The 24,072-nt window shown below is 37.4% G+C and overlaps 2 protein-coding genes and 1 pseudogene across 2 annotated transcripts; 2 read left to right on the top strand and 1 right to left on the bottom strand.

The window, feature by feature from the left end:
- Positions 1 to 2,011: 2,011 nt before the first annotated feature.
- Positions 2,012 to 3,549, bottom strand: LOC130738300 (heat stress transcription factor B-2a-like). Its single transcript, XM_057590274.1, has 2 exons — positions 3,145 to 3,549; positions 2,012 to 3,059 (listed from the first exon to the last, which is right to left on the bottom strand). Exons 1-2 carry the CDS (start codon positions 3,433 to 3,435, stop codon positions 2,313 to 2,315), a joined length of 1,038 nt encoding a protein of 345 aa, XP_057446257.1. The 5' UTR covers positions 3,436 to 3,549; the 3' UTR covers positions 2,012 to 2,312.
- A 125-nt stretch (positions 3,550 to 3,674) lies between these two features.
- On the top strand, positions 3,675 to 10,974 carry LOC130736605 (mitogen-activated protein kinase kinae mkk2-like; annotated as a pseudogene).
- Positions 10,975 to 18,998: 8,024 nt separating this feature from the next.
- LOC130736604 (uncharacterized) lies at positions 18,999 to 22,662 on the top strand. Its single transcript, XM_057588417.1, has 8 exons — positions 18,999 to 19,029; positions 19,375 to 19,611; positions 19,843 to 20,618; positions 20,700 to 21,048; positions 21,132 to 21,268; positions 21,370 to 21,464; positions 21,561 to 22,051; positions 22,220 to 22,662. The coding sequence occupies exons 1-8, from the start codon at positions 18,999 to 19,001 to the stop codon at positions 22,660 to 22,662; spliced, it is 2,559 nt and encodes an 852-aa protein (XP_057444400.1).
- Positions 22,663 to 24,072: the final 1,410 nt, after the last annotated feature.

Genomic DNA, 24,072 nt, shown 5'->3' with positions numbered 1-24,072 from the left:
CTATCTCTGTGAAATGGGTCTATAAGACCAAGTTAAAGTCAGATGGCTCTATAGCTAGGTATAAGGCCAGGCTTGTAGCAAGGGGTTTTCAACAGAAGGAAGGACTTGACTACACTGATGTTTTTGCTCCTGTGGCCAGAATGGAAACTGTAAGGATGGTTGTTGCTACTGCTAGCCTGAAGAATTGGAGGTTGCATCAGCTCGATGTTAAATCTGCATTTCTCAATGGACCTCTTGATGAAGAGGTATATGTCCAACAACCTCCTGACTTTGAGGTTAATGGTGATGAGCACAAGGTTTATAGGTTGCATAAAGCCTTGTATGGACTCAAGCAGGCTCCTAGGGCATGGAACAAGAGGATTGATGGTTTTCTGAATCAGTTGGGATTTGTAAAATGCATCTCTGAGCATGGTGTATATGTCAAGAGATCAAAGAACACTGGAATGATCATAGTGTGTCTGTATGTTGATGATCTCTTGGTTACTGTGAGCATTGAAGATGAGATAGTTGAATTTAAGGAGAAGATGGAATCTGAATTTGAAATGAGTGACATGGGAGAGCTTTCATTTTTCTTGGAAATTGAATTTCTCAGAACTAAGCAAGGAATTTTCATGAGCCAAAGGAAGTATGCGGCTGAGGTATTGAAGAGGTTTAATCTAGCTGAATGTAATCCTGTGACTACTCCAGTGGATTGTGGTACTGTTATGACCAAGGCAGATACTGGGAAGTCAGATGATTCTACATTGTTCAAGCAAATAGTGGGTTCTTTAAGGTATCTGTGTTGTAGTAGACCTGAAATTGGCTATGGTGTGGGACTTGTGAGCAAGTTTATGGAGAATCCTAAAGAGTCTCATTATCTAGCTGCCAAGAGGATACTTAGATACATTAAAGGAACCCTTAGTCATGGTGTGTTGTTTCCAGGAAAGGCTTACAATGTGAAGAAGGAAGTCACAGGTTATATCGACAGTGACTGGAGTGGAGACAAATATGATAGGAAAAGTACTACATGCTATGTGTTTTTGTGTGGTGATGCACCAATCTCATGGTGTTCCAAGAAGCAGCCAATAGTAGCACTTTCATCTTGTGAAGCTGAGTATGTTGCAGCTTCATTTGGTGCTTGTCAAGCTCTATGGATTAACACACTGATGGAGGAAATTGGACTGAGAACTTCTGGAATTATGTAATTGCTGGTTGACAATAAGTCAGCCATTGATCTTGCCAAGCATCTTGTGGCTCATGGAAGAAGTAAGCATATAGAAACTCGTTTTCATTTCTTGAGGGACCAAGTCACAAGAGGGAAACTAGAGTTGGTTCATTGTCCAATTGAGGACCAGCTTGCAGATCTGTTTACAAAGCCATTAAGGCCTGAGAGGTTTGCAGCTTTGTGTAAGAAGCTGAAGATTGTATCTGCTGAGTGTATTCTGAATTAAGGGGGAGTGTTGGAATTAGTGGTAATTCAGATTAGGTCCTTGTGTTTTCAGAGAGTTCATTAGTTGGTCCTTACGAGTTTGTATGTTGTTAGTTGTGATCCCCATGTAATGAATAAAAGGCACTCACTATGTTTTTCTTCATTCAATCTGAATCTCTATTCTTTCTATGATATACTCCAAGATTCATTCTCTCTTTGATTGTGATAATCAATTGCTTTTAAGGTGATTTTTGAGATTGAAATCCAACAAAAACCATCGTAGTTTTTTAGCGATTGTCTAAATAAACTAGGAAAAGTTCATTTAAGACAACTAGACTAAGAATTTTATATTTATTTATATGAAATGTTATTAGTTCGCATAGAATTACGATAATTTAACCTAAATTTTTCCCAAAATCATTTAGACATACCATTTTTCTAAAAATACATCTACGTATTAACATTTCGACCTAAAAATTCAAATAGTTATTTTTAACCCCCACAACCGACCCTCATCGGCCTAATCAAGCTAATGTAGATTCATATAATTCTTTTATGATTATTAATCTTGAATTTTCAGTGGCAAGTAAAATAGTTAATCGATTAAACAAAATCTTAAATACTATATACTACCAAAGGAAAATCTACAGTACAATTTTAATGCTAAAAAAAGCAAAGAAAAATAAAAGAAATGACGAAAATAAAAGGACAAGAGTATCGTTTTCTTCTGACTTGTGGGACGGAATTGTAAGCGTCCCCTGGGAAGCTTCTGGGAATCGGTCCCATACGGTTAAACGACGCACGTGACGATCATCACGTGCGCCTCCGCGTGCTCGGTCTCAGATTCCCTACGCCACTACCTATCTAATCTATCATGTTCCACGCGTTAAAGCATAGCCACGTGTCAGTTACAAACTCTCTGATTTGTTGTACGGCACAGATTTAGCCACGGCGTTTGCTGGTTCTCGAGATGGTTCTGACAATCTGACGGCTCTGATTTCACCTCCGCAGGAGGTGGCTGATGCATGCGCAGAAGTGTATCATCCTCCCCGCCTCCGCCTCCGCCACCGCCACCGTCACCACCGCTACCGTTCTCTCTCGCTCGCTTCGCTCCTATCGCGACCCCAAACAGCTTCGGATTCATCTCCACCGGAGCGGTTTCCGTCGCCGGCGGCATCAAATCAAGCGGCCTCACCGCCGTCAACACGGACTCTCTGCTCCCCTGCGCGCAGCCGCCGCTACTTCCGACGTCCGCTTGCTGGTTGTTACCGCCGCCGCTCGCATAGCTAGACATCAAACTATATATATTGTTACAAAGCAACCTCATCTCCGCAAGCTCCTTGTTCAGTTGAACGTTCTCTTTCCTCAGCCTCTCGTTCTCATCGAGAAGCTCCGCCGGACCTCGCGACGGCGACGAACTCGACGATATCACCTGCTCCTCGCCGGAGTTCGACGGCGATCTTATCGGTACAGCAGTCAGCGGAACCGGCGAATGAACCGCCACCGTCGGAGCTACCGCAGCCGCCGCCGTGGGAGACGACACCGACGGCGAGATCTTCCGGCGCTGAATCTCGCAGAGCAGCCGTTTCTCCCCTTTGCGGAAAAACTCGTTCGAAAATTCCCACCGATCAGGTATAACCTTCCTGAATCCCTAAAATTCAAGCCAAAACGAAATCAGAAATTTCAAATCAAAATCAAAAATCAAAAACGAGAATCAGCGACGGTTGGTTAATTACGTAGGTATTGAGTTGGCGAACGAAGCTGGAGAAGTTGTTGTGCTTGAAGTATTTCGGAAGAAGGTCCCTGGCGAAGACGGTGGGGTTCCAAACGATGAAGGTGGATCCGTCGTCGTTCCAGGAAATCACGTCGTCGATGGATTGGTCCTCGACGAGCTGGTACGTTTTGGTGAGGAACGGTGTCGGAATAGATCTCTGAGACTCGAGAGAGGAGGCCGCGGCGGGGGAGTAGGAGTCGGCGTTGTGTTGTTCCACCGGTGGTGGTGGTGGTGGTGGTGGCGGCGGAGCCATGAAGAGAGAAAGAAAGAGGTGAAGATTGATTGTTATGGTGGTGGTTCTAGAAGGTTCTGTTAGGATTATAAGGATGAGGGTAAGAGAGAGAGAGAGAGAGAGAATAGAAAAGAAGGGGCGAGAAGGTACTGCGTTACGTCTTAAAGTCGAGAAAGTTCCGTGTGATTTGAGGATTGGTTTTGTTTGGATTAAATTAATTAAATTATAATATTAATATTAAATTAATATAAACCGCATGAATGACGATGCGAATGGAACTCTATTACTATAGGCGTGGAGGTAACATAACTTCCACGGCTCTCACAAATCCAAGAAACTTCTACACATCTAAAAAAGAATAAAATATAGATTATTTTTGTTTTTTTTCTTTTCCTTTTCTATATTTGCAATAAAAATAAATAGTTCAAGAATATTCTTCACTTGAATAATTATTATCACTATTGGCTTATTAAACTATTTTGATTTTGTCACTGAATCATAGCTTAGGTGATAATAAAAGCTAATAATGGTAAATATGCAAGATTGCCGGAACAAAAAAACAATTATACTATATATTTTATTGATAAACGTGATTATCTGAACAAAATTTTCTAATAAGTGACTAAGAGAATATATATTACTTCAAAAATAAGTCATCGTTAATTTTGTCTTATTTTAAATTAAAATTATTTTTTTTTTACATCAGAAAGATAAATTATGCCCTTTAAAGTTTGATCTTTTGAACTTCCTTCACCCAATTCACAACATTTATTGAAAGCTTATCTTTTTATAATGTTTGAATTTTTTATTTTTTTTATAGATGTAATGGTGAATGTATATATGAAACATCATAATATTACTTTTTGAAATTTAATAGAGAGTTTTATATTAAGGGACAAGGGGTAGATCACTAAGAGGTTTTTAATAGGGGATAGAGAGTAGTATTTTCATTTTCAGTTTCTCAAAAAACTTCTTCATTTTTTTACTTTTTATGCTAGAAACTATTCTATTTCTTTAAAAAAAAAAAACAGAAACTCTTCTACTCAAATGCGGTCAAAGTGAGTTGTGGGACATATGGGTTGGGTAAGGGGAGTCCAATGATCAATTCCATGCGGGTGCAATTTATCTTTCCGATGTACCAAAAAAATGGGGTCAAAGTTGGCTAAAATAACTCTCTTGAGTCTTGATGGTGTTTTGTTTTCCACAAAGACTTTATGAGTGTTAGAAAATTGTTTTTTTGTTGGAAAAACCAAATATATATATTAATGATAGTACTAGAGATAACTAAAGCCCCAAAGTCAAACAAAATAGAAAAATAGAAACAAGAGACAATCCTAGATAAAGAAGGTGCAAAACAAAGGCACCAAAACGAAATAAGAGAAAGATACAGTTGCTGGCACAGCCGGTGCAAACCAAAAGAAACAGCAGTAGGCAGCGACAATCCATCAAAAACAGTAGCTAAGCCAGCGTAAACAGAGTACCTAAAACCCTTCAGCATCATGCAGCAGCCGGGATCATCCACTACCACCCTCGACCGCACTTGGCAGAGAGCCCAACACCACAAAAACTCTCAAACGAAAAAGACAGTAATCTAGGACAGCAAAAGAAATAAGCACCCGAGCAGAAAATAGTTGCAAATAGAACAATGAATGTTTTGTGTTTAAATATGTCTCAATTTGTGTTTAATGCAAACTAATCCTCAATTTGTATTTACTTTCAAAAAAATCCTCAATTTGTATTTAATAGAAATTAACACTTCATCCATTCCTTCTTATGTTTCTTAAGTAGAGAATAAATGATGAGAGATAGTAATGAATAAAATTTAATAAGGTAAAATAGAAAAACACATTGCTTTTCTGAATAATTAACAAAATTAAATTCATTTATTAATTTGTGTGTTTTTTTTTCTCTTCCCGTTTAAAGAATTACTCTCTCACGTGTTTATGGTTTTAATTTTCTTATTATTATTGTCATTAAATTAAATTAAAATTTAAAAGTAAATGTAAAATTTTTTAATAGAAAAAATAAACAAAGAACTACGACGCTAACATATCTCTAGCCAATAAGGGCAAAACTAAATCAGGATGAGTCATTAAATCTATCATAACACACCGAGACTCCGCGCCGACTCTGGCAAGCATTCCGCATGTGCATTGGCTTCATGAGGCACATGCTAGATACGAACTTCCTAAACACATGAGAGCAAAAGGTGCAAGTCGATCCAACTACTCTACCATACACATGAAAATCAAACCGGTTCTTCCTCAGCATGTTTACAAGCTCCAAACAATCCGAGCCACAAAATAACTCAAAGTATCATGTAGGCTAGTGGTGAGGTAATTGTGGTTAAAGCTACAGGTCTGGGGTTCGAATCCTTTTGACCACACATTTTGAATTACCCAACATTTTCTCTTGTGCTGACTTGGCAAGGATGACCTTGTGGCATGATGACGTGGCAGCTACGTCATCCTCCGTTAGTAGACTAACGATTTTTCTAACGGCAGGGACCTATATGACACTATTATTTTGCACTTTGGGGTGTATTCCAAAAAAAAATTGTAGGGACCTAAACCAAAGCACCCCTATTTTAGAGGGACCTCCAATAGATTTAAGCCTTAAAAGAATAAAATTGTTCTAAATACTTATCTTGTGCGTTTATTATTTTTCACAATGAAATGGTGCAAGGCCTAAAATGGTTTGTTTGGCATGGTGGAGCTCTGTTAAAAAACTTGTATTTATAGGCTTAGTATGCATCACAATAGTCTTTCAAAGTCTTTAGGAAGTCTTAAGGAGATCTTCCGAGATCTTTCAGTAGCCTCGCTTAGTCGTTAATAACTAGGTGAAACCTCACCGCTCGACCATTGCTGGGATATGATGCTCCTTAATTACGTCATTTCATCCGCCATAACCCTCGCTTGGACCGATCGGAACTGAAGTCCCTCTAGCTTGGCATGTTACACAGGTAATGTCAAGCTATTCAAACTTTTTTGAACCTTATCTGCTCGGAGTTTCCCTTAACTGAGATAGTTTCTTGCCGTTGTTTTTTAAAACGTCTGTATATCAATTGGTCATTTGTTCAACTTTCAAAGTCTTTTGAATTCGCTTGACCAATCTAAATTTTGAATGTTGCAATTAATGAGGAGCACACTTCCAACAATTGTGCTTAAGTAATGATTGCGTGTTGTAGAACCAAAAATTTTAGAAAGGTCGCTTTCCTCACAATTCCAGGCTTGCTTTTAAGTTTTATGTTTATGCCCCTTTTATTTGACTTTAGGAAAAACTCTTGAACTTCCTGACTTCCTCTTTTGGGGGAAATTTTCCATTTTATCTCCTTTTAGAAGCTTCCAGAGTTTCTTATGCTATTAGTTTCAAATCATTCAGACCCTAGTGTCCACATGTTGTAGTTTGCTACCATTCATTCTATCATAATGGAGTTATATCTCTTGTATTGGAAACATGGATCGGAGTCTCTCACATATATAATCAGACAAGTTAAAACAATCTTGGAGCCATATCTTGTTGTGGTTTGTAAGTAGACATGCTGCAGAATCTGGTCCTAGCAACAGTTGAGGCCATGTTATGTTTACTTTTTAATTGTTAATTATACATGTCCTTGTTCCAGCTAATACACAAGGTCTTGTTTACTTGCATAATGAAAGGCATGTAATACCTAGGGACATTAAACCATCAAATTTGTTAGTCAATCACAAAGGGGAGGTGAAGATCTCTGATTTTGGTGGTAGTGCTATGTTGGCAACCTCAATGGGCCAAAGAGATACATTTGTTGGAACTTACAATTACATGTCGTTAAGTAAATTTTCTTTCTTTAAGCTATCAAATTTATGCTCGTTTCCTCTTTTCTTCCTTACATCAACAATCAGAGATTGCATTATGATAATTAATGTCTTGGTTTGTGGATTTCATTGTTTAGCCGGAAAGAATAAGTGGGAGTACTTATGATTATAGCAGTGACATCTAGAGTTTGGGCATGGTAGTACTTGAGTGTGCCATAAGATGGTTTCCTTATATACAATCTGAAGATCAGCAAGCCTGGCCTAGTTTCTATGAACTTTTGTTGGCAACAATTGTGGAAAGCCCCCCATCTTCTGCTCCATCGGATTAGTTCTCCCAGAGTTTTGTTCATTTGTGTCATCCTGTAAACTTTTCATTTCTTTTTCCTTGGTTTCATTACTGAGAAAACTAAATTATGGTACTCAAGTATTTGGAGCAACCTTTTTTTTGTTTTGTTTTGATTGCTTGCCCAAAATTGTCCTTTTAGCTATATCTATTTGAGAAATATGGTGATTAAATTCTAAGAGTGTGTTTGTTTTCTAGTTGAAAGCACATTCATCTGACATATTTAGCTTTCTTATAAGACAATTTTCCAACTGATTTTAGTTGTTGTATAAATTGAGAAAAAACATATTCACATCCAATCCAATGGTTAAACAGACACCGACTAACTCGTTCAAATAATACTATCTTTTTCTTGTTTCTGTAGTTTTCATACCTAATGTTTGTGCCTTTAGTACCTTAGTACCTGTTTCCCTTCTGCTGGCTTGTCCTATGCTGTAATTACCGTTTGACCCATTTGGTAGTTATATGTGATCCAAAAGTACTAAAATCATTGTAAATTCTAAACATATATTATGTTGTGTTTAGTATCTCAGTTCTTTTCTTGGTTTAATTACAACATCCAAAATGATCCCGTGGATGATTGACATCCTTGGAGCTTCTGGTTAGTAACCTAATGCTCAATTTTTCTATCTCTTATTTTGTTAAAATTTCTTATTTCTTATGCACCAGATCTCATTGTACCTTCAGGGTCATCCTTTTGGTAGGTAGCTTGGAATCTCCTATAAATTTTCCAGATAATTCTTATCATATGTAGTGTGTATAATTTGTACTTGACAGTCATAACTCTTGACTTTATCTCAGTCTTGGTAAATATTCATAAAGTCTTATCTATTGAATATATGTCTAAGTAACAATGTCTTGCTTCCTAAGGATTCTGCTTTTGTAGCTCCTTTTAGCTTTGACATCTGTGTGCATGGGTGAAACAAAAAATCAACTCATTTTGCTTTTAAATTGCTAATTCCTTTGTTGCGCGTTTGGAATGTCTCTCATTATCTTTGCTTGTTTTTATAAAGCACCTAAATGTTAGACATTTGCATAAAACCTTCCTTTCAGCTCTCTTCTCCTCTGATCGTACATACCCTTGATTAAAGGCAACTATTGTATTCAATTTAGATTGTTCCATACATTAGATTTCGGTTTTCAAATAATGATCATTTCATAAAAGTATTGAACCAAATATGCTATCACTGTTGGAAGCTATCCATATGGAAAGGAGAGAGGCTAACTGAGTGTTATGAATTCATCTTAAGCATCATTTCGATATATTAGATTTCGGTTTTCAAATAATGACCATTTCATCAAAGTATTGAACCAAATATGCTATCACTGTTGGAAGCTATCCATATGGAAAGGAGAGAGGTTAACTGAGTGTTATGAATTCATCTTAAGCATCATTTCTAAACTTATTTGGATTTCAGAGTTCATACCCTATTGTTGTTGCTTTCATTTTTCAACATTTTTATCTTCTACTAAGATAATCAATCTCTTTCAACTTATTTCAGTTGAAGTCCTTTGATACTTTGAAGGGGTTAGCCTCAAATCATTCTAATATTTTTCGGCAGGTGTCTCTTTATTTGATAAAAACAATGGTATCTGTTGTCAGTTTGTCTTTTGAACCTATAATTTTCAATATTTGAAAATAAAAAGTCTATACTCAGACGTTTTGTGTCTTATCTTATCCACAAACTAGAAAGAAGCAAATATTGGTATTTCAGTTGGTTCTGTGATGATGTAGTTAGAGAATTTCATCTAGCCTTGTACTGATAGTCAAGTAGCTGTTTCGAATACTTCTTGGTTATATTTGAAGTTTATGGCTTGTTCACTTAATGATTTAAATATGAAGTCTTCTAGCCTTGTGAGGCTTGATCGATCCATCTTGGTTGCAATGAAAGTGGTTCTAACCAGGAAACGAGTGATCCACCATTGCTTCCAGAGCACTTGTTATGAGATATCCATATGAGATGGCATGTCTAGTGTTTGCCTGCACAGTCTTCAGATGATCATAGACAAGGTGAACATGATCAATGTCAATACCCTTCAGCATGTGGTAAATGATGAAAACATCTTTATTAAAGACGTAATCATGCATTCTTATCCTTGGGCAGTAAACATTGGTGATCAGGGCATGAATAGTCTTTGCTGCAGGGGTGAGATTGCTGGCCTTTGTTGCTTCAAAAGGAGAGATGTAGTCATTGCCATACACAGTGGCTTTGATCAAAGTTGCATCCCACTCAACGTTCCACCCCTTGAGTACTGGTCTCCATTACATAGAAAACTAGCAGATTGGAGATCGTCAGCATGTTAAAGTTCAGGGCATAGTCGAAAAACTCACTGTCTTAACCTACAGGTTCAGAAAAATGTGCATTTTCGCAAAATTCCTGAACAAGTTTGAAATTCTAGTTCCTGTATGACAGATGTCCTACACGATGCTTAAGCAATTGCTTTGACAATCGATCGTAGATTTAAAAATAAGGAATAGTGAAATTGCTTATAACTTTGCTATACAAATTGCATTATGTTGTGGTAAACATTTTATACATTTTTGTTGTGTTTGCAGAAATTGCTTCTGTTGTCTTCCACAAAATTGTTCCACGATGCCCTCGTGTGTGCTATGATGCTGATGATCTGGATCTTTGGAAGGTTTCTTCTTCTGCTTTGATCATAATTTCGTCCTTAGATGTCATTAACAATGCTGCCACAAGACAGATCTTTCCTGAACTTGTTCAGGAATTTTGGGGAAATGCACATTTTGTTGAACCTGCAGGTTTAGAGGGTGAGTTTTTTTATTTAACATGCTGACGATCTCCAATCTGCTAGTTTTCTAAGTAATGGAGTCCAGTACTCAAGGGGTGGAACCTTGAGTGTGATGCAACTATGATCAAAGTCCCTGTATATGGCAACGAATACATCTCTCCTTCTGAAGCAACAAAGGCCATCAATCTCACATCTGCAGCAAAGACTATTCATGCCCTGATCACCAATGTTTACTGCCCAAGGTTAAGAATATATGATTACATCTTTAATAAGGACGTTTCATCATTTACCACATGCTGAAGGGTATTGACATTGATCATGTTCACCATGTCTATGATCATCTGAAGACTGTGCAGGAAAACACCGGACAAGTCATCTCATATGGATATCTCATAACAAGTGCTCTGGAAGCAATTTATTAAAGACGTAATCATGCATTCTTATCCTTGGGCAGTAAACATTGGTGATCAGGGCATGAATAGCCTTTGCTGTAGGGGTGAGATTGCTGACCTTTGTTGCTTTAGAATGAGAGATGTAGTCGTTGCCATACACAGTGACTTTGATCACAGTTGCACCACACTCAAGGTTCCACCCCTTGAGTACTGGACTCCATTACTTAGAGCACCTAGCGGGTTGAAGATCGTCAGCATGTTAAAGTTCAAGGCATAGTCGAAAATCTCACCCTCTAAACCTGCAGGTTCAGCAAAAAGTGCATTTCCCCAAAAATCTTGAAAAAGTTCTGGAAAGATCTGTCTGGTGGCAGCATTGTTGATTACATCCAAGGATGAATTTATGATCAAAGCAAAAGAAGGAACCTTCCAAAGATCCAGATCATCAGCATCACACGTGAGGGCAAATGTCTCGTGGATTCATTTTGTGGAAGACAACAGAAGCAATTTCTACAAACACAAATAAATGTATACAATGTTTATCACAACATAATGCAATTTTTATAACAAAGTTATAAGCTATTTCACTATTCCTTATTTTTTTAATCCATGATTGATGATCCTTTTCCTAAAATCTCATTGTCTGCTTGAAAAATCTTATTGTTTTATTGCAAAATCATCTTGTTATTGATTGCATACTTTATAGTCTCCTAGTGCTTAAATTTGTCCGTTTCTGGATATTGAATACAACTACTTGCATGTGTTCATTTGGAAATTTGTTCCTTATTAAATAAAAAACATTATGTTTGCACACTAATTGTTTTGGTGTATGTTGTGGTTCTACATAATTTACCCCTTTTTGATCCAAACATGATTTTGTTCCTGTAACATGGAATAGTGAAATTACTTATAACTTTGTAATACAAATTGCATTATGTTGTGGTAAACATTGTATACCTTTTTGTTGTGTTTGCATAAATTGCTTCTGTTGTCTCCCACAAAATGGCTCCATGAGACATTTGCCCTCACGTGTGCTATGATGATGATGATATGGATCTTTGGAAGGTTTCTTCTTCTGCTTTGATCATAAATTCGTTCTTGGATGTCATAAAAAATGCTGCCACCAGACAGATCTTTCCTGAACTTGTTCAGGAATTTTGGGGAAATGCACATTTTGATGAACCTGAAGGTTTAGAGAGTTAGTTTTTCGACTATGCACTGAACTTTAACATGCTGACGATCTCCAATCTGCTAGTTTTCTAAGTAATGGAGTCTAGTACTCAAGGGGTGGAACCATGAGTGTGATGCAACTGGGATCAAAGCAACTGTGGATGGCAACGACTTCATCTCTCATTCTGAAGCAACAAAGACCATCAATCTCACCCCTGCAGCAAAGGTTATTCATGCCCTGATCACCAATGTTTACTGCACAAGGATAAGAATGCATGATTACGTCTTTAATAAAGACGTTTTCATCATTTACCACATGCTGAAGGGTATTAACATTGATCCTGTTCACCTTGTCTATGATCATCTGAAGAATGTGGAGACAAACACCAGACATGCCATCCCATATGGATATCTCATAACAAGTGCTTTGGAAGCAATGATGACTCACCCACTTCCTGGTCGGAGCCACTTTCATTGCAACCAGGAAACGAGTGATCCACCATTGCTTCTAGAGCACTTGTTATGAGATATCCATATGGGATGGCATGCCTGGTGTTTGCCTGCACAATCTTCAGATGATCATAGACAAGGTGAACAGGATCAATGTCAATACCCTTCAGCATGTGGTAAATGATGAAAACGTCCTTATTAAAGACGTAATCATGCATTCTTAACCTTGGGCAGTAAACATTGGTGATCAGGGCATGAATAGCCTTTGCTGCAGGGGTGAGATTGCTGGCCTTTGTTGCTTCAGGAGGAGAGATGTAGTCGTTGCCATACACAATTTCTTTGATCACAGTTGCATCACACTCAAGGTTCCACCCCTTGAGTACTGGACTTCAATACTTAGTGCACCTAGCAGATTGGAGATCATCAGCATGTCCAAAGCTTCAAGCAAGTCATTAATCCTTTATAAAATATGGAGCTTCAAGTATAGGATTGGAAAATATGCACCACCTTAAGTTTAATTTGATAACTCAATGGCTTTGTCCGAAGAAACTTAACCCTTGAACATATGTTTGAAATCCAATTATTTCTCTCTGATAATTAGGAGTAGTTTCCTCTTTGATAATTGCTCAAGTTTATCTGACAATCTATGGTATAAACCCGCACTGTTTTCTTGCTCTGAATGAATTTCCAGAACCATAAGCATTCTTGAAGATAAATATGTCACTTCCAATGCAAATCTATTTAGAATGTAATTTCTATATATCTTATGACTTCTTAAACAATAAATGCTATGCTACTTCACAAGGGCATTAGTTATCTAAATACTCACACCACCACTCTATGTATGAAGTACAAACCTACTCAAAGAAATTGAACCATTAAGAAAGTGCATAAAAAATAAACTGTTTCATGAACTCAATCCCTATATAGTTCATGACCTATTCATGAAATGTGAAAAATGAAGAAAATGAGTTCATCAAGAGAATGAAAGAACTCACCACAGGATTTGGGGCATCATTATGCTTGCACATAACCCATGGGACTCCTGTACCAAATCCAACAACCATCTTGCAGCCCAATTTATGTACGCAAGACCAGAAGCTACTAGTACCCTGTTCTCTGCTCCATACTCATTCTCAATCTATAAAACACAAGTAGACTTTTTCTAGAATTAGTAGAGCAGAGTTCAAAATTTTAATAGTAATGAGTCTTCAATCAATTTGGAATAGTGAATAAGGAATATATGAGAGATAAGAACATCCATGAGACACTTGCTAAAAGATCACAAATAAGCCCGAGTAGAAGTATAGCTGAAATGAAAGAAATAAAACATTTAAATCGCACTTGCTAATTGATGTGAAGTAGGAGTATCTAACATTATGCCGCCTGGTTGCAATTCCAAAAGGATTCCTTCATATTTTACTCTTGATCTATATCAAAGTTAGGATCCAAATATTAATGCTATATTGCTATCCCTGTGTAACTAATACCTCAAGATATTTAGTCAGCAACAATCTTCTGAAGCCTTTGGAGGAGTTCCTCTGCTCTTTTGTTCCTACTTTTAAGACGCTGAAGTCCTGAACAAGAATGCTCTAGTCAACAATTTATGAATTTTCTTTCAATTTGAAAAACATTTATAACATTCATATGATAGACATATTATAACTGGAAATGGACATTGTCTCTTAAATTAAAGGTGACTATCATATTCATGTAAGGTATGATAGGATAAAGAGAGTAGAAAGGGAACACAATAATATTATTGTGGTAGAGATGAAGAATCTCTACAGAAGCTTGTACAAACAGCAGGAATTGAAGAGTCAAGTTCTCTCCATTACAACTACAGACTACTAATTTCTGAGCAAACTTCTGAAAGAGGCGCCTAGGCCTATATATAACTTCCTAGTGCAGTTTATTTTGAATTTAAACTGAAACACACAATAATAACTACTAACTTCTACTAACTATTAACTTCTACTAACTTCTAACTGCTTCTAACCTCCTGCCACATATAAATTCTCCTTCTCCTGATGCTAATTTGGCTGCGCAGCAATCTTTACATCTAAGGTTCTAAAAAACGGAACGATATTCAGATATCGTCCGATATGTTGCGGTAACGGCGAGTAGCGTTACCGTTACGGAACGATATCTCGTTGCTACGCCGAATCACATATATCGGCCACAATGTAACGGCGTCTCGGCCGCAACGTAACGGCGTCTCGGCCGCAACGTAACGGCGTCTCGGACGTTTTTACCGTTACTACCTTTTTTCCCCAAAAACCCCTTTTCAGAGCTAATAATAGAGAAAATCAGAGGAGAATCAAAGAATCTTAGTACAGAATGTAAGGCCCAAGTTTTTCAGTTTATACCAAGTGAATAAATTCTTATTCACCAGTAGGTTTGATGCATGGCGAAGGGAAACCTGAACAAGAGTTTAGTAAATGAAATAAATGTATGAAGGAGAAAGTTCAGGAAAAGTCTGAGGTTCGTATTGAAGTCGATAAAAGTTATAGCACGATCGTTTTACGCTTAAACCTAGGTCAGAAACCCTAGTATATAGCTAATTTTCACTTTTAGGCACGACGGAAGTTAATTCCAAAAATCTTCAAAGAAATGTTAGAACTTCTCTTTTTTCCATATATCACAATCATTTCGAGGCGAAACTCTAGGATCTACGAACGTCCGATTCCAATCATCGGAAGTTTGCCGAAACCGAATCCCTGGTATTTCAAAACCCTAGAATTTCTCGACAATGAAGACTTTTTCTATTCAGAGCTTCAAATGAATATTCTACACGCGTACACCCATTTCTCTTGATGATTTCAATCTTTCTTCAGAAGGAAGTTTTCCATTCCGACATCCGATGCAAAAAGCAACTTATCGGGTAAAATAGTTTTATACCGACTATGCTTTAGTTGCCAAAAATACAAACAGACCTCATTTTAGTTTTGGAATTCTTTCGCCAAAACATATCTATTAATTCACGGAGAATGACGCCGGAAAAATCAGATTCGCGAAACTTTCATTTTCCCGCGAATTTCCAACCTTTATATATAGCAAAGAAAGGAAGAAAAACTCAAATTTTCCTCCATTTTCTCTCCTCAAGGCCGCGAGTTCATCCAAGGAAGAAGGAAGAAGAATTTTCTTCATTACTTGCTTGATCGTTGATCCGTTAGTTGCTGCTTCAAGGTTTCGAGGTATAGTCGCTAATCCTTACCTCTGATCGCTTTTTCCATAGCTTTTCTGTAGAGTTTTCTGAGCGGATAGTTTATGGGTTTTTGCAAAACTATCCTGAATCTTTCATTTCTGATTCTAAACCTCTTCCTTATGCGCCCAAGATCACTTCTGCCGGGTTAGATTTTCCGTTATGTCGCCGGAATTCCGCCGGAATCAATTTGAGCCTAAAATACCCATTTTTGGAGTTTTTGGTGTAAAGCTTCAACCTTTAGGCTGAAAACTATCGCCTTAGCTTAGTGCTAGTAGGATTAGTTGTCATAAACGTCGTTGGTGACGTCCCTGCAAAATTTTATTTTTGGGATTTCAGTTTTGAAAAATCCTAAGTTAAAAATCATGACCAAAATACCCCTGCGACAGTTTTTGATCCGATAATTTTTCCGAGTTCAGAATACCCTTAGTTACGGCTTATGAAAGCATAGGAACCAAGTTTGATCGTAGAAAAATCGAGCCCCATAATTGCACAAAGTGGCCGAGCCCTATTAGGGGGGAGGAGGAAAATTTCCTTTTCCGAAAACTTGTCTTTCGCGCTAGTTTATCGTACCTTAGGGTATAGATTACTTCGAGTAACCTTAGTAAGTATCGATAGCTTAGTTTCCGATAGATTCTGAAAGTATTCTGTGATTTTATTGTAAAGGTGCTTTTGAGGATTTCCCCGAGGACCAACACTTTGAGAGCGAGGAAGCACTAGTTGATCATTCTGGAGAACTTTCAGGTGAGGGCTTCTCACTGAATCTCTAGTTAATGCCTAGGGTCGATGTTTCGACATTGTTTACTGTTTATGCACTGGATTGTGTGTGATTGGAAAATGTTTTCTGAGGCTTCGGCTGACAATGTAGATGATTCATCTACTGAATGTTTTTGAGATTGTCTTACATGCTATGTGCTATGTGGGTAATCTAGGATGTGTGGTGCATGCTTTATATGCTAAGTGCTAAGTGTTTATGATGCGATTTATTGATATATGACATGTTGTTGATTGTGATGATTTAAATATGCTCTGTACTGGAATCTGAGATTCTGAATGGTGAGAATAGCGGGCAGGTCATGCCGATTTTATTTTGAGAGTTTTGAGAAAGTTTGATAGGACGAACGAGGTTCGGGCCTTAATTTTGTTTAGTGGATCGAGACATCCTCTGGAAGCGACTTGGGATTGGGAGATCCTGAAAATGTATAAGACTTGCGATAAGACAAAATGGAATCTATTTTATAAAGAAAATTCATAAGACCTTAAATAACCTCAAAATCTTTAAGTAATGATAACAACCTCGAAGGAAGGCATTGGAAGTCAAATCATAGTTTTGGAAAAACGAGGAGTGTCGTCGGATCCAAGTGTAGCGTTTGTTGTTGTGCTGTTGGAGCAGCGTTTGTTTGTTGTGCTGTTGGAGCAGCGTTTGTTGTCGTGCTGTTGGAGCAGCGTTTGTTTGTTGTGCTGTTGGAGCAGCGTTTGTTGTTGTGCTGTTGGAGCAGCTATGTGTTGTTGTGAAGTGTGTCTTTTGTCGCAGAATCGACTTTACCTTAGGGTAAGCTTTTAGAGACATTAATTTAGCTAGAACACGTGGCGACGTGTCGAGTGAGATCGGAGACGTTGATTGACTAATCATCTTGCATTCATGCAACATTAATGAGGTATTAACACAGGACGTACTCTGGACCTCGTCGGTTTCCAAAATGGTCATAAGACCCGGTATGCCGTGGTAGAGCGTTTGTAGACGTCTCTTGTAGCAGACCGAAATGGCAGACCTACGGGTTTACTGCTGATCTGGCTACCTTTGTGTGGTGTAAGAGGCACGCGGGCCGAAATGGTTCCACCGTGGCTGGTGTTAGGGCTGATCCGTTTGATGTCCATCTCTTTCCGGAATGCATGTGGTTAACTGGGTTAACCTGCATATCATTTCATGCAACATGCATACTGACTTAGTGATGAGTGTGTTTGATACTTGTTAATTCTATTTGAGGCATGTTAACTGTGATTTATCGTCGTTTATATTCATCATGAGATATGCAACCCTAGGATGTTATCCCTAGCTAAAAGCCTAAGTGGCTATCCTATTATCTGTATCTATCCTTGCTATTATTTACATAATTCTTTGGAGTTGACCCTCGCGTCTTCTGTGTGTGCTTTGGCGAACAAACGCCCTTTGTCAGATGTCTTTGGCGGACTAGTTCACGACGGTTCACCCTTCGGGGGAAACTAGAGTTGGGATGCTGGAACAGGAGCGCATCGCGATAGCGAGCGGAGGACGGAGGATGTACCTAGACTTAGTCGTTCTGGATTCAGATTCGGACGACGATCACGCTAGCATGTAGGATTGAGTGTTAGTGTGAGCTCCTCGAGATGAGATTAGTGTAGGAGTAGAGTCTTAGCTCTGAACATCATTTGTTTCATTCGGGACAGGGTAGTTTCCCACCTATAGCTTTTTGTGTGGTTTCGTTACGGGAATCACAGAGAGTTGGTTGGACTTAGGAAGTCTTGTTTCAGGCCGATGGGCCAGCTTATTCTCATTTTGAGGGATAGTGTTGCGAACACTTCATCTTTTCATTTGGTTTGTACATATTGCCTACGGGCGCTACTCTTCTATTACCCGTCACTGGAGGTTTACTCGTGACGAGGTTGCTACTTACAGCGGGGGCTGTTATATATTTTGTATATTAGTTTTATTGCTTTTCGCATTTGGGTTTTATTTATTTCAGTCTTGTCTTAGTTATTATCGAAAAAAAATATTCACGTTTTTCTGCATTAAGTTTACTTTTGGTTACTAAAGTGACGCCACCGAAATCGGGGTGTTACACAGAATTTCAGCTTTTTCTTAAATTCAACTCAGAAATCATAGCTTTATTTTCAATAATTTGAACAGATTGAAGATTCTTGTACAAAATTTCAGCTTTTTCTTAGATTCAACTCAGAAATCATAGCAAACCTAACTTGTATTTTCAATAATTTGAATAGATTGAAGATTCTTTGAGGCTTTGAGCCATTCCACTCCTTATATCTGACTTCCTCTACCCTCAGCTTCTCTTCCTCTTTGAGGCAAACCATCAATCTTCCAGCTTCTCTTCCTCTTGCTCTGACCGTGAGAGAAGTAGAGAACTGAAACGATCGGATTTTGTGCTCCACCGGCGTCCACCATCCCCGACGCTCCAGACGGGTCTTCCCTTCCCTCTTCAGTTTCTTCTTTGTTGTCCTCTGCCCTTGAGGTAAGTAACCCACACATGACCCACCCTTCAATCTCTTGACTTGATTCTTGAAGATTTGTGGCTTATTGTTTATTTTTTTGGGAGAGAAGGAGTGGAGAAGATGAGGAGAGGAGAAAGACACTCTGCAGATAATTTATGTCGTTGAGAGAGAGTGGAGAGATTTTGACCGTGAGAGTGGAGAAGATGAGGAGAAGGAGCGGTCAAGATTTGTTACTTATTTTTATCATCTTTTAAATTTTTTTTTCTCCCTAAATGTATGCCATGATCCGTGTGATTGAATGTGGTTGGTTGGGATTTTTTTTTTTGAAAAACAGATATTCATTATTTCCTTTTTTTAAATAATATTCATTATTTTCTAAAATAACAATATATACTTTTTTTACAGCAAAATAACAATATATACTTCTCACATAGTATTTGCATGTTTCCTATGATGATATATTGATATATAACATATCTTTTTGGTTTATAATAAATATTAACAGATTCTTTTAAACAAATCTAGATATTAATTGAATAAAAAAATTGTGAAAATTAAACATGAAATTGACATAGTTGGATGTCTATGAGTGAATTGTTTTAATTTAATTTTTTATATTTGATTATTTATAAATGTGACTTGTTACAGGTTCTTTAAAAATGCCACCAAGAGAAGAATTTCCATCGGGTAGAAAAGAAGGTGCTCCAAGTGATGATATTGGTTGGCATTTTGCAGACCCAGTACCTAGTAAAGGTAGAAACTGTGTTGCTTGTAAACTATGTGGCAAAGTGATTTCCAGTGGAATTACACGATTAAAAGAACATATTGCACATGTGCCAGGAGAAGTTAAGGGTTGTGCAAGGGTGGACAGTTTTGTGAGAGAGAGTATGTCGAAGCTTCTCAAAGAAAATAAAAACAAGAAAAGGGATTTTAGAAGAAGAAAAGAAGAATTTTTGACAAATATAAGAGGGGAGGAAGAAGATGAGATTGAAGGTTTTCTTGATGATGATATAGCTATAAGACGAGCTACGGAAGAAAGTCTACATTCACAAAGCCAGTGGGAAGATAGACAAAGATTTAGACAACAAACTGGAAGATTGGATTCTATATATGAAGGTGGAGGCATGTCAAGTGTAGGTGGTAAAGGAGCTCCCCGTCAACGTCAAGAAAGTGATCTTGAACATAGATTGAGGTCAGTAGATGTTGATTTGACTAGGAGTAAAAGTATGAAGCAGCCAAAAATTAAAGGAGGAGAAGTATTGAAAACATTGAGAAAAAAATTAGGGGAAGCAGTGTCTAAGTTGATAATATATGAGCGTCTTCCTATGAACCTCTCCAATTCTCCATGGCTACACAATTTGTTGACGGCGGGAGCTGACTTAGGACCAGGTATTAAATACCCTACTCCTTATGAGATTTCTTCGGTGTATTTGGAAAATGAATTTAAATGCATGAAATCATGGATAAATGAATTGAAACCAACATGGAAGGAAAGAGGGGTAACTATCATGTGTGATGGCTGGACAAATGGTATAAATCACATGCATATCATGAACTTTTTAGTGTATTGTAGCAAGGGCACTGTGTTCTTAAAGTCTATTGATGCCTCTAGCGTTGCTAGTAGAAACACCGAATATTACTTTAGTCTACTTGACAAAGTTGTGGAAGAGGTAGGGGAAGAAAATGTTGTTCAAGTAGTCACTGATAATGAGAAAGCGTTAAAAGCCGCTGGTTTGAAATTGATGGAAAAAAGACCTCATCTTTTTTGGTCCGCATGTGCAGCTCATTGCTTAGATTTGTGCTTGGAAGACATTGGTAAAAAGTCAAATGTTCAAAAAGTCCTTGATGATGCAAAGAAGGTTACTTTGTTCATCTATAACCATATTTGGACAGTGAGTCTCATGAAGAAGTATACACGTGGCAGGGAAATTATTCGTCCAGCAATCACTCGCTTTGCAACACAATTTATGTAGGTTGAGTCAATTGTGGCGCAGAAACAAGCTTTGAAAAATATGTTTGATTCCAATGAATTTAATGATTCTAAGTGGGGAAAGGAGAAATCAGGGCCTGCATTTGAAGCCAAACAGATTGTCAAGAGTGATAGCTTTTGGAGTAAGGCTGCGGATATAATGAAGGTATTTGAGCCAATTGTCAAGGTGCTGAAATTGGTGGATGGTGATGAAAAACCAACTATGGGCTTTGTTTATGAAGCAATTGATAGAGCTAAACTAGCAATTGAAAAGAATTGCCGCTATCACTCCCATTATACTGACATTGTTGATAAAAGATGGCACTTCATGCATTCTGATTTACATTCAGCAGGTACATAGTGATATATTTCATTTAATTTTTTATTTAGAATTTGTATACTTTATTTTGATATACTAATTACTATATCTTTTAAGGTTATTTTCTCAATCCCCAATTTCAATTTGGCGTTGTGCATGGAAGTGATGTAGCTAAGGAAACCATGGATGGAACAACAAAAGTGATAAGCAGAATAGAACCAAACATTGATAACCAAATAAAAGCTATCAATCAGGTGAGTAATTTGTAAATTTCATACTTACATTGTATTAAATTTAAAATAGAAAATTTACTCAATATCTATTACTAATTGATATGGTACATTGATGCTTGTAGTTGTTACTTTTTCGGGATAAGCAAGAGGCATTTGGAACTTTACAAGCTCAAAGAGCTTGGTGTCAAATGAATCCTGGTAAAAATTTAGATCCTATGTTTTTTTTACAATTTTCATATTGGCATAAGAATATTTCAAACCTTTTCTTTTTATTGATACTAATAATAGTAATAATAATATCATTTTTTTTCAGTGATTCAGCTGAATGGTGGATGGTATATGGATCTTGTGCTCCTGAGCTTCAAACTATAGCTATAAAAGTTCTCAGTCAAACAACTTCAGCTTCAAATTGTGAGAGAAATTGGAGTACTTTTAGTTATATACATACAAAGACAAGAAACAGGTTGAAGTATCAGAGATTGCAAAAGCTTGTCTTTACATTTTACAACATGAAGTTGAAGATGAGACATACTATGAGAAGAAGTCAAGAAGAGATTGAAAGAAGTTTCAATCCCATTAATCTTGATTATGTATTTCAAGAAGAAGATCATTTGGCTCCATGGCTTGAGGAGAGAGAAGGTCCATTGTTGGATGGGATGCAAAACGAAGAATGGCTCCCTATTGATTCTGATGATGATAATGAAGAAGCGCAACCTGGAGAGAAATCTGATTCAAGTCAACCACCAACTCAAGGCGATGAAGGTGGTTTAAGTCCACCAAGTGGAAACAGTGGGAGTGGGAGTGGTAGTGGTGGTGGTGGTGGTGGTGGTGGTGGTGGTGGTGGTGGTGGTGGTGGTGGTGGTGGTGGTGGTGTTGGTGGTGGTGGTGGCAATTCAATGCAATGTGAAGAAGAACCATGTGGCAGGCGCGATCAATATCTTATACCTATGACACATGGTAGGATGGATGAAGATGCTTCTGATAGTGTGATTGGTGGTAGTAGCCGTAGAGGTAGAGCCAAACATGGGAAAAATAAAAGAAATGAAAATGTTGCATTGGATGATTCTTCCTCATCTAGTGTAGCACAATCTTCTACTGATTTTGGTATTGCTACTTCATTTGATGGTAGTCAAGGCAACTATCCACCATACTACCAAGAACCTTCTTACATGCATAACATGCCAAATGGTTATGAGCATGCTCCATATATGCCAAACCCACCATATTACCAACCTCCTATGAATTACCAAGGTTATTATGATCCATCAACAGGGTTTTCATATGATCAACAACAACAAATTGAACAACCAAGAAGTTCTGGAGTGTTTGATTATGTATTTGGAGGAATGGGATATAATGATAGTCAAGTTGATGATGGAAGTTATGATCCCGCACGTCATTCTACAATGTGGTGATTGATGAAGTGATAACTTTTGCTTTTGTTGAACTTCTTTATTTATATGAACTCTATAACTCTTATGAGTAGTAAATGTGTGTATGTACTCTATAACGTACAGTTATATGAGTAGTTAATGTGTGTTTGTACTTTATATTTTATATATGTGGAATTGTGGATTTATTGTTTGATTTATGTTAATGGATGATCTTTATTAAATACATTAGTAGCTACTAATTTATTCATATCAATCATTTTCTAATGATTTTTTTTACTTTTTGACATGTTATGAAGATTTAAAATATATGTTATGAGTTTTTGTATAGTTTAGAAGTTACTATTATGATCTATAATATAGGTTATATGATAATATATATATTTTCACATATTTTATGCATTTTACGCATAATTTCTGAAAATCTGGGAACCATTCACACCGCAACAGGCGCAACACATACCGCAGCAACTGTAATATCCGTTATCGCGAAATCCGCAACGCGACCGCGACCGCGACCGATATTTAGAACCTTGAATTTACATCCACCATAGTGGCTGCGCCACCACCCATGGTGGTGGTTGGCTTGAAAGCAGTTTCAACTTTATTTCCAATTAACAGATAAAAATGGAAGTCCTGCCAGCAAGAGGGAAGACACATAAGGTGAAAAATGGGATAATACAGTAAATAAGCTAAGATAACATCAAACTAGGCTGTATCTTACAGGACTTCACTCTGTTCTTCTTTGAATTATGAAACAATTGACCAAAAAAAATTGTAAGGTGCTTCTAGGATTGAATTGAGTTGGACTCAATGAACTTAGATGATCTTTTTGTTTAGAAAACTATTTCTTTACAATATATAAGTTAAAGTATGTAAATATGAATGATGCAATAAATTTATTAAAATATTAAGAAAAAGCTACAGCTTGTAGCGTGTAAAACTACCATGTTTCCAATGAGTTGCAAACGCTGAAATTGTTCCTATTTTGTAACCTGAATTCTAATCTCACATTAGCTACCTAGTTTGCTTTTCTTTTTATATGCATAATTTTCTTGTTTATTTTCTACATGAGTTTTAATGTTTGGTACATTAAAATATCACACATTAATCTTGCAAAACATGAAGAAAATGAAGATTATAAGGAATCACGAGAGCCATATCTTACACCTTTCAACTAAGCATGCATAACATAACTTAAGCTATTTAATAGGACGTACTAGTACCATTCTGTGAGAAGGCAATACTGTCTATACTGCTTGAGCAAATCCGACTCTCTAATTACCAAAATCAAAGACAGTGTGATAGCGCCCCATGAAGACATCTCCAAGAATCCTGCATTTATGCAGATGCCATTAAGTGATGATAATCAAATCAAATGCATCAAAACAAAGCATGTCTAAAGCAAATTCAAGTTTAATGTACCAGAGTGGA

This window comes from Lotus japonicus, chromosome 2 (genome assembly GCF_012489685.1).
Source record: "Lotus japonicus ecotype B-129 chromosome 2, LjGifu_v1.2".
Taxonomy (NCBI): domain Eukaryota; kingdom Viridiplantae; phylum Streptophyta; class Magnoliopsida; order Fabales; family Fabaceae; genus Lotus; species Lotus japonicus.
The sequence above is the reverse complement of the archived record's forward strand: the minus strand, read 5'-3'. Positions and strand labels throughout refer to the sequence as shown.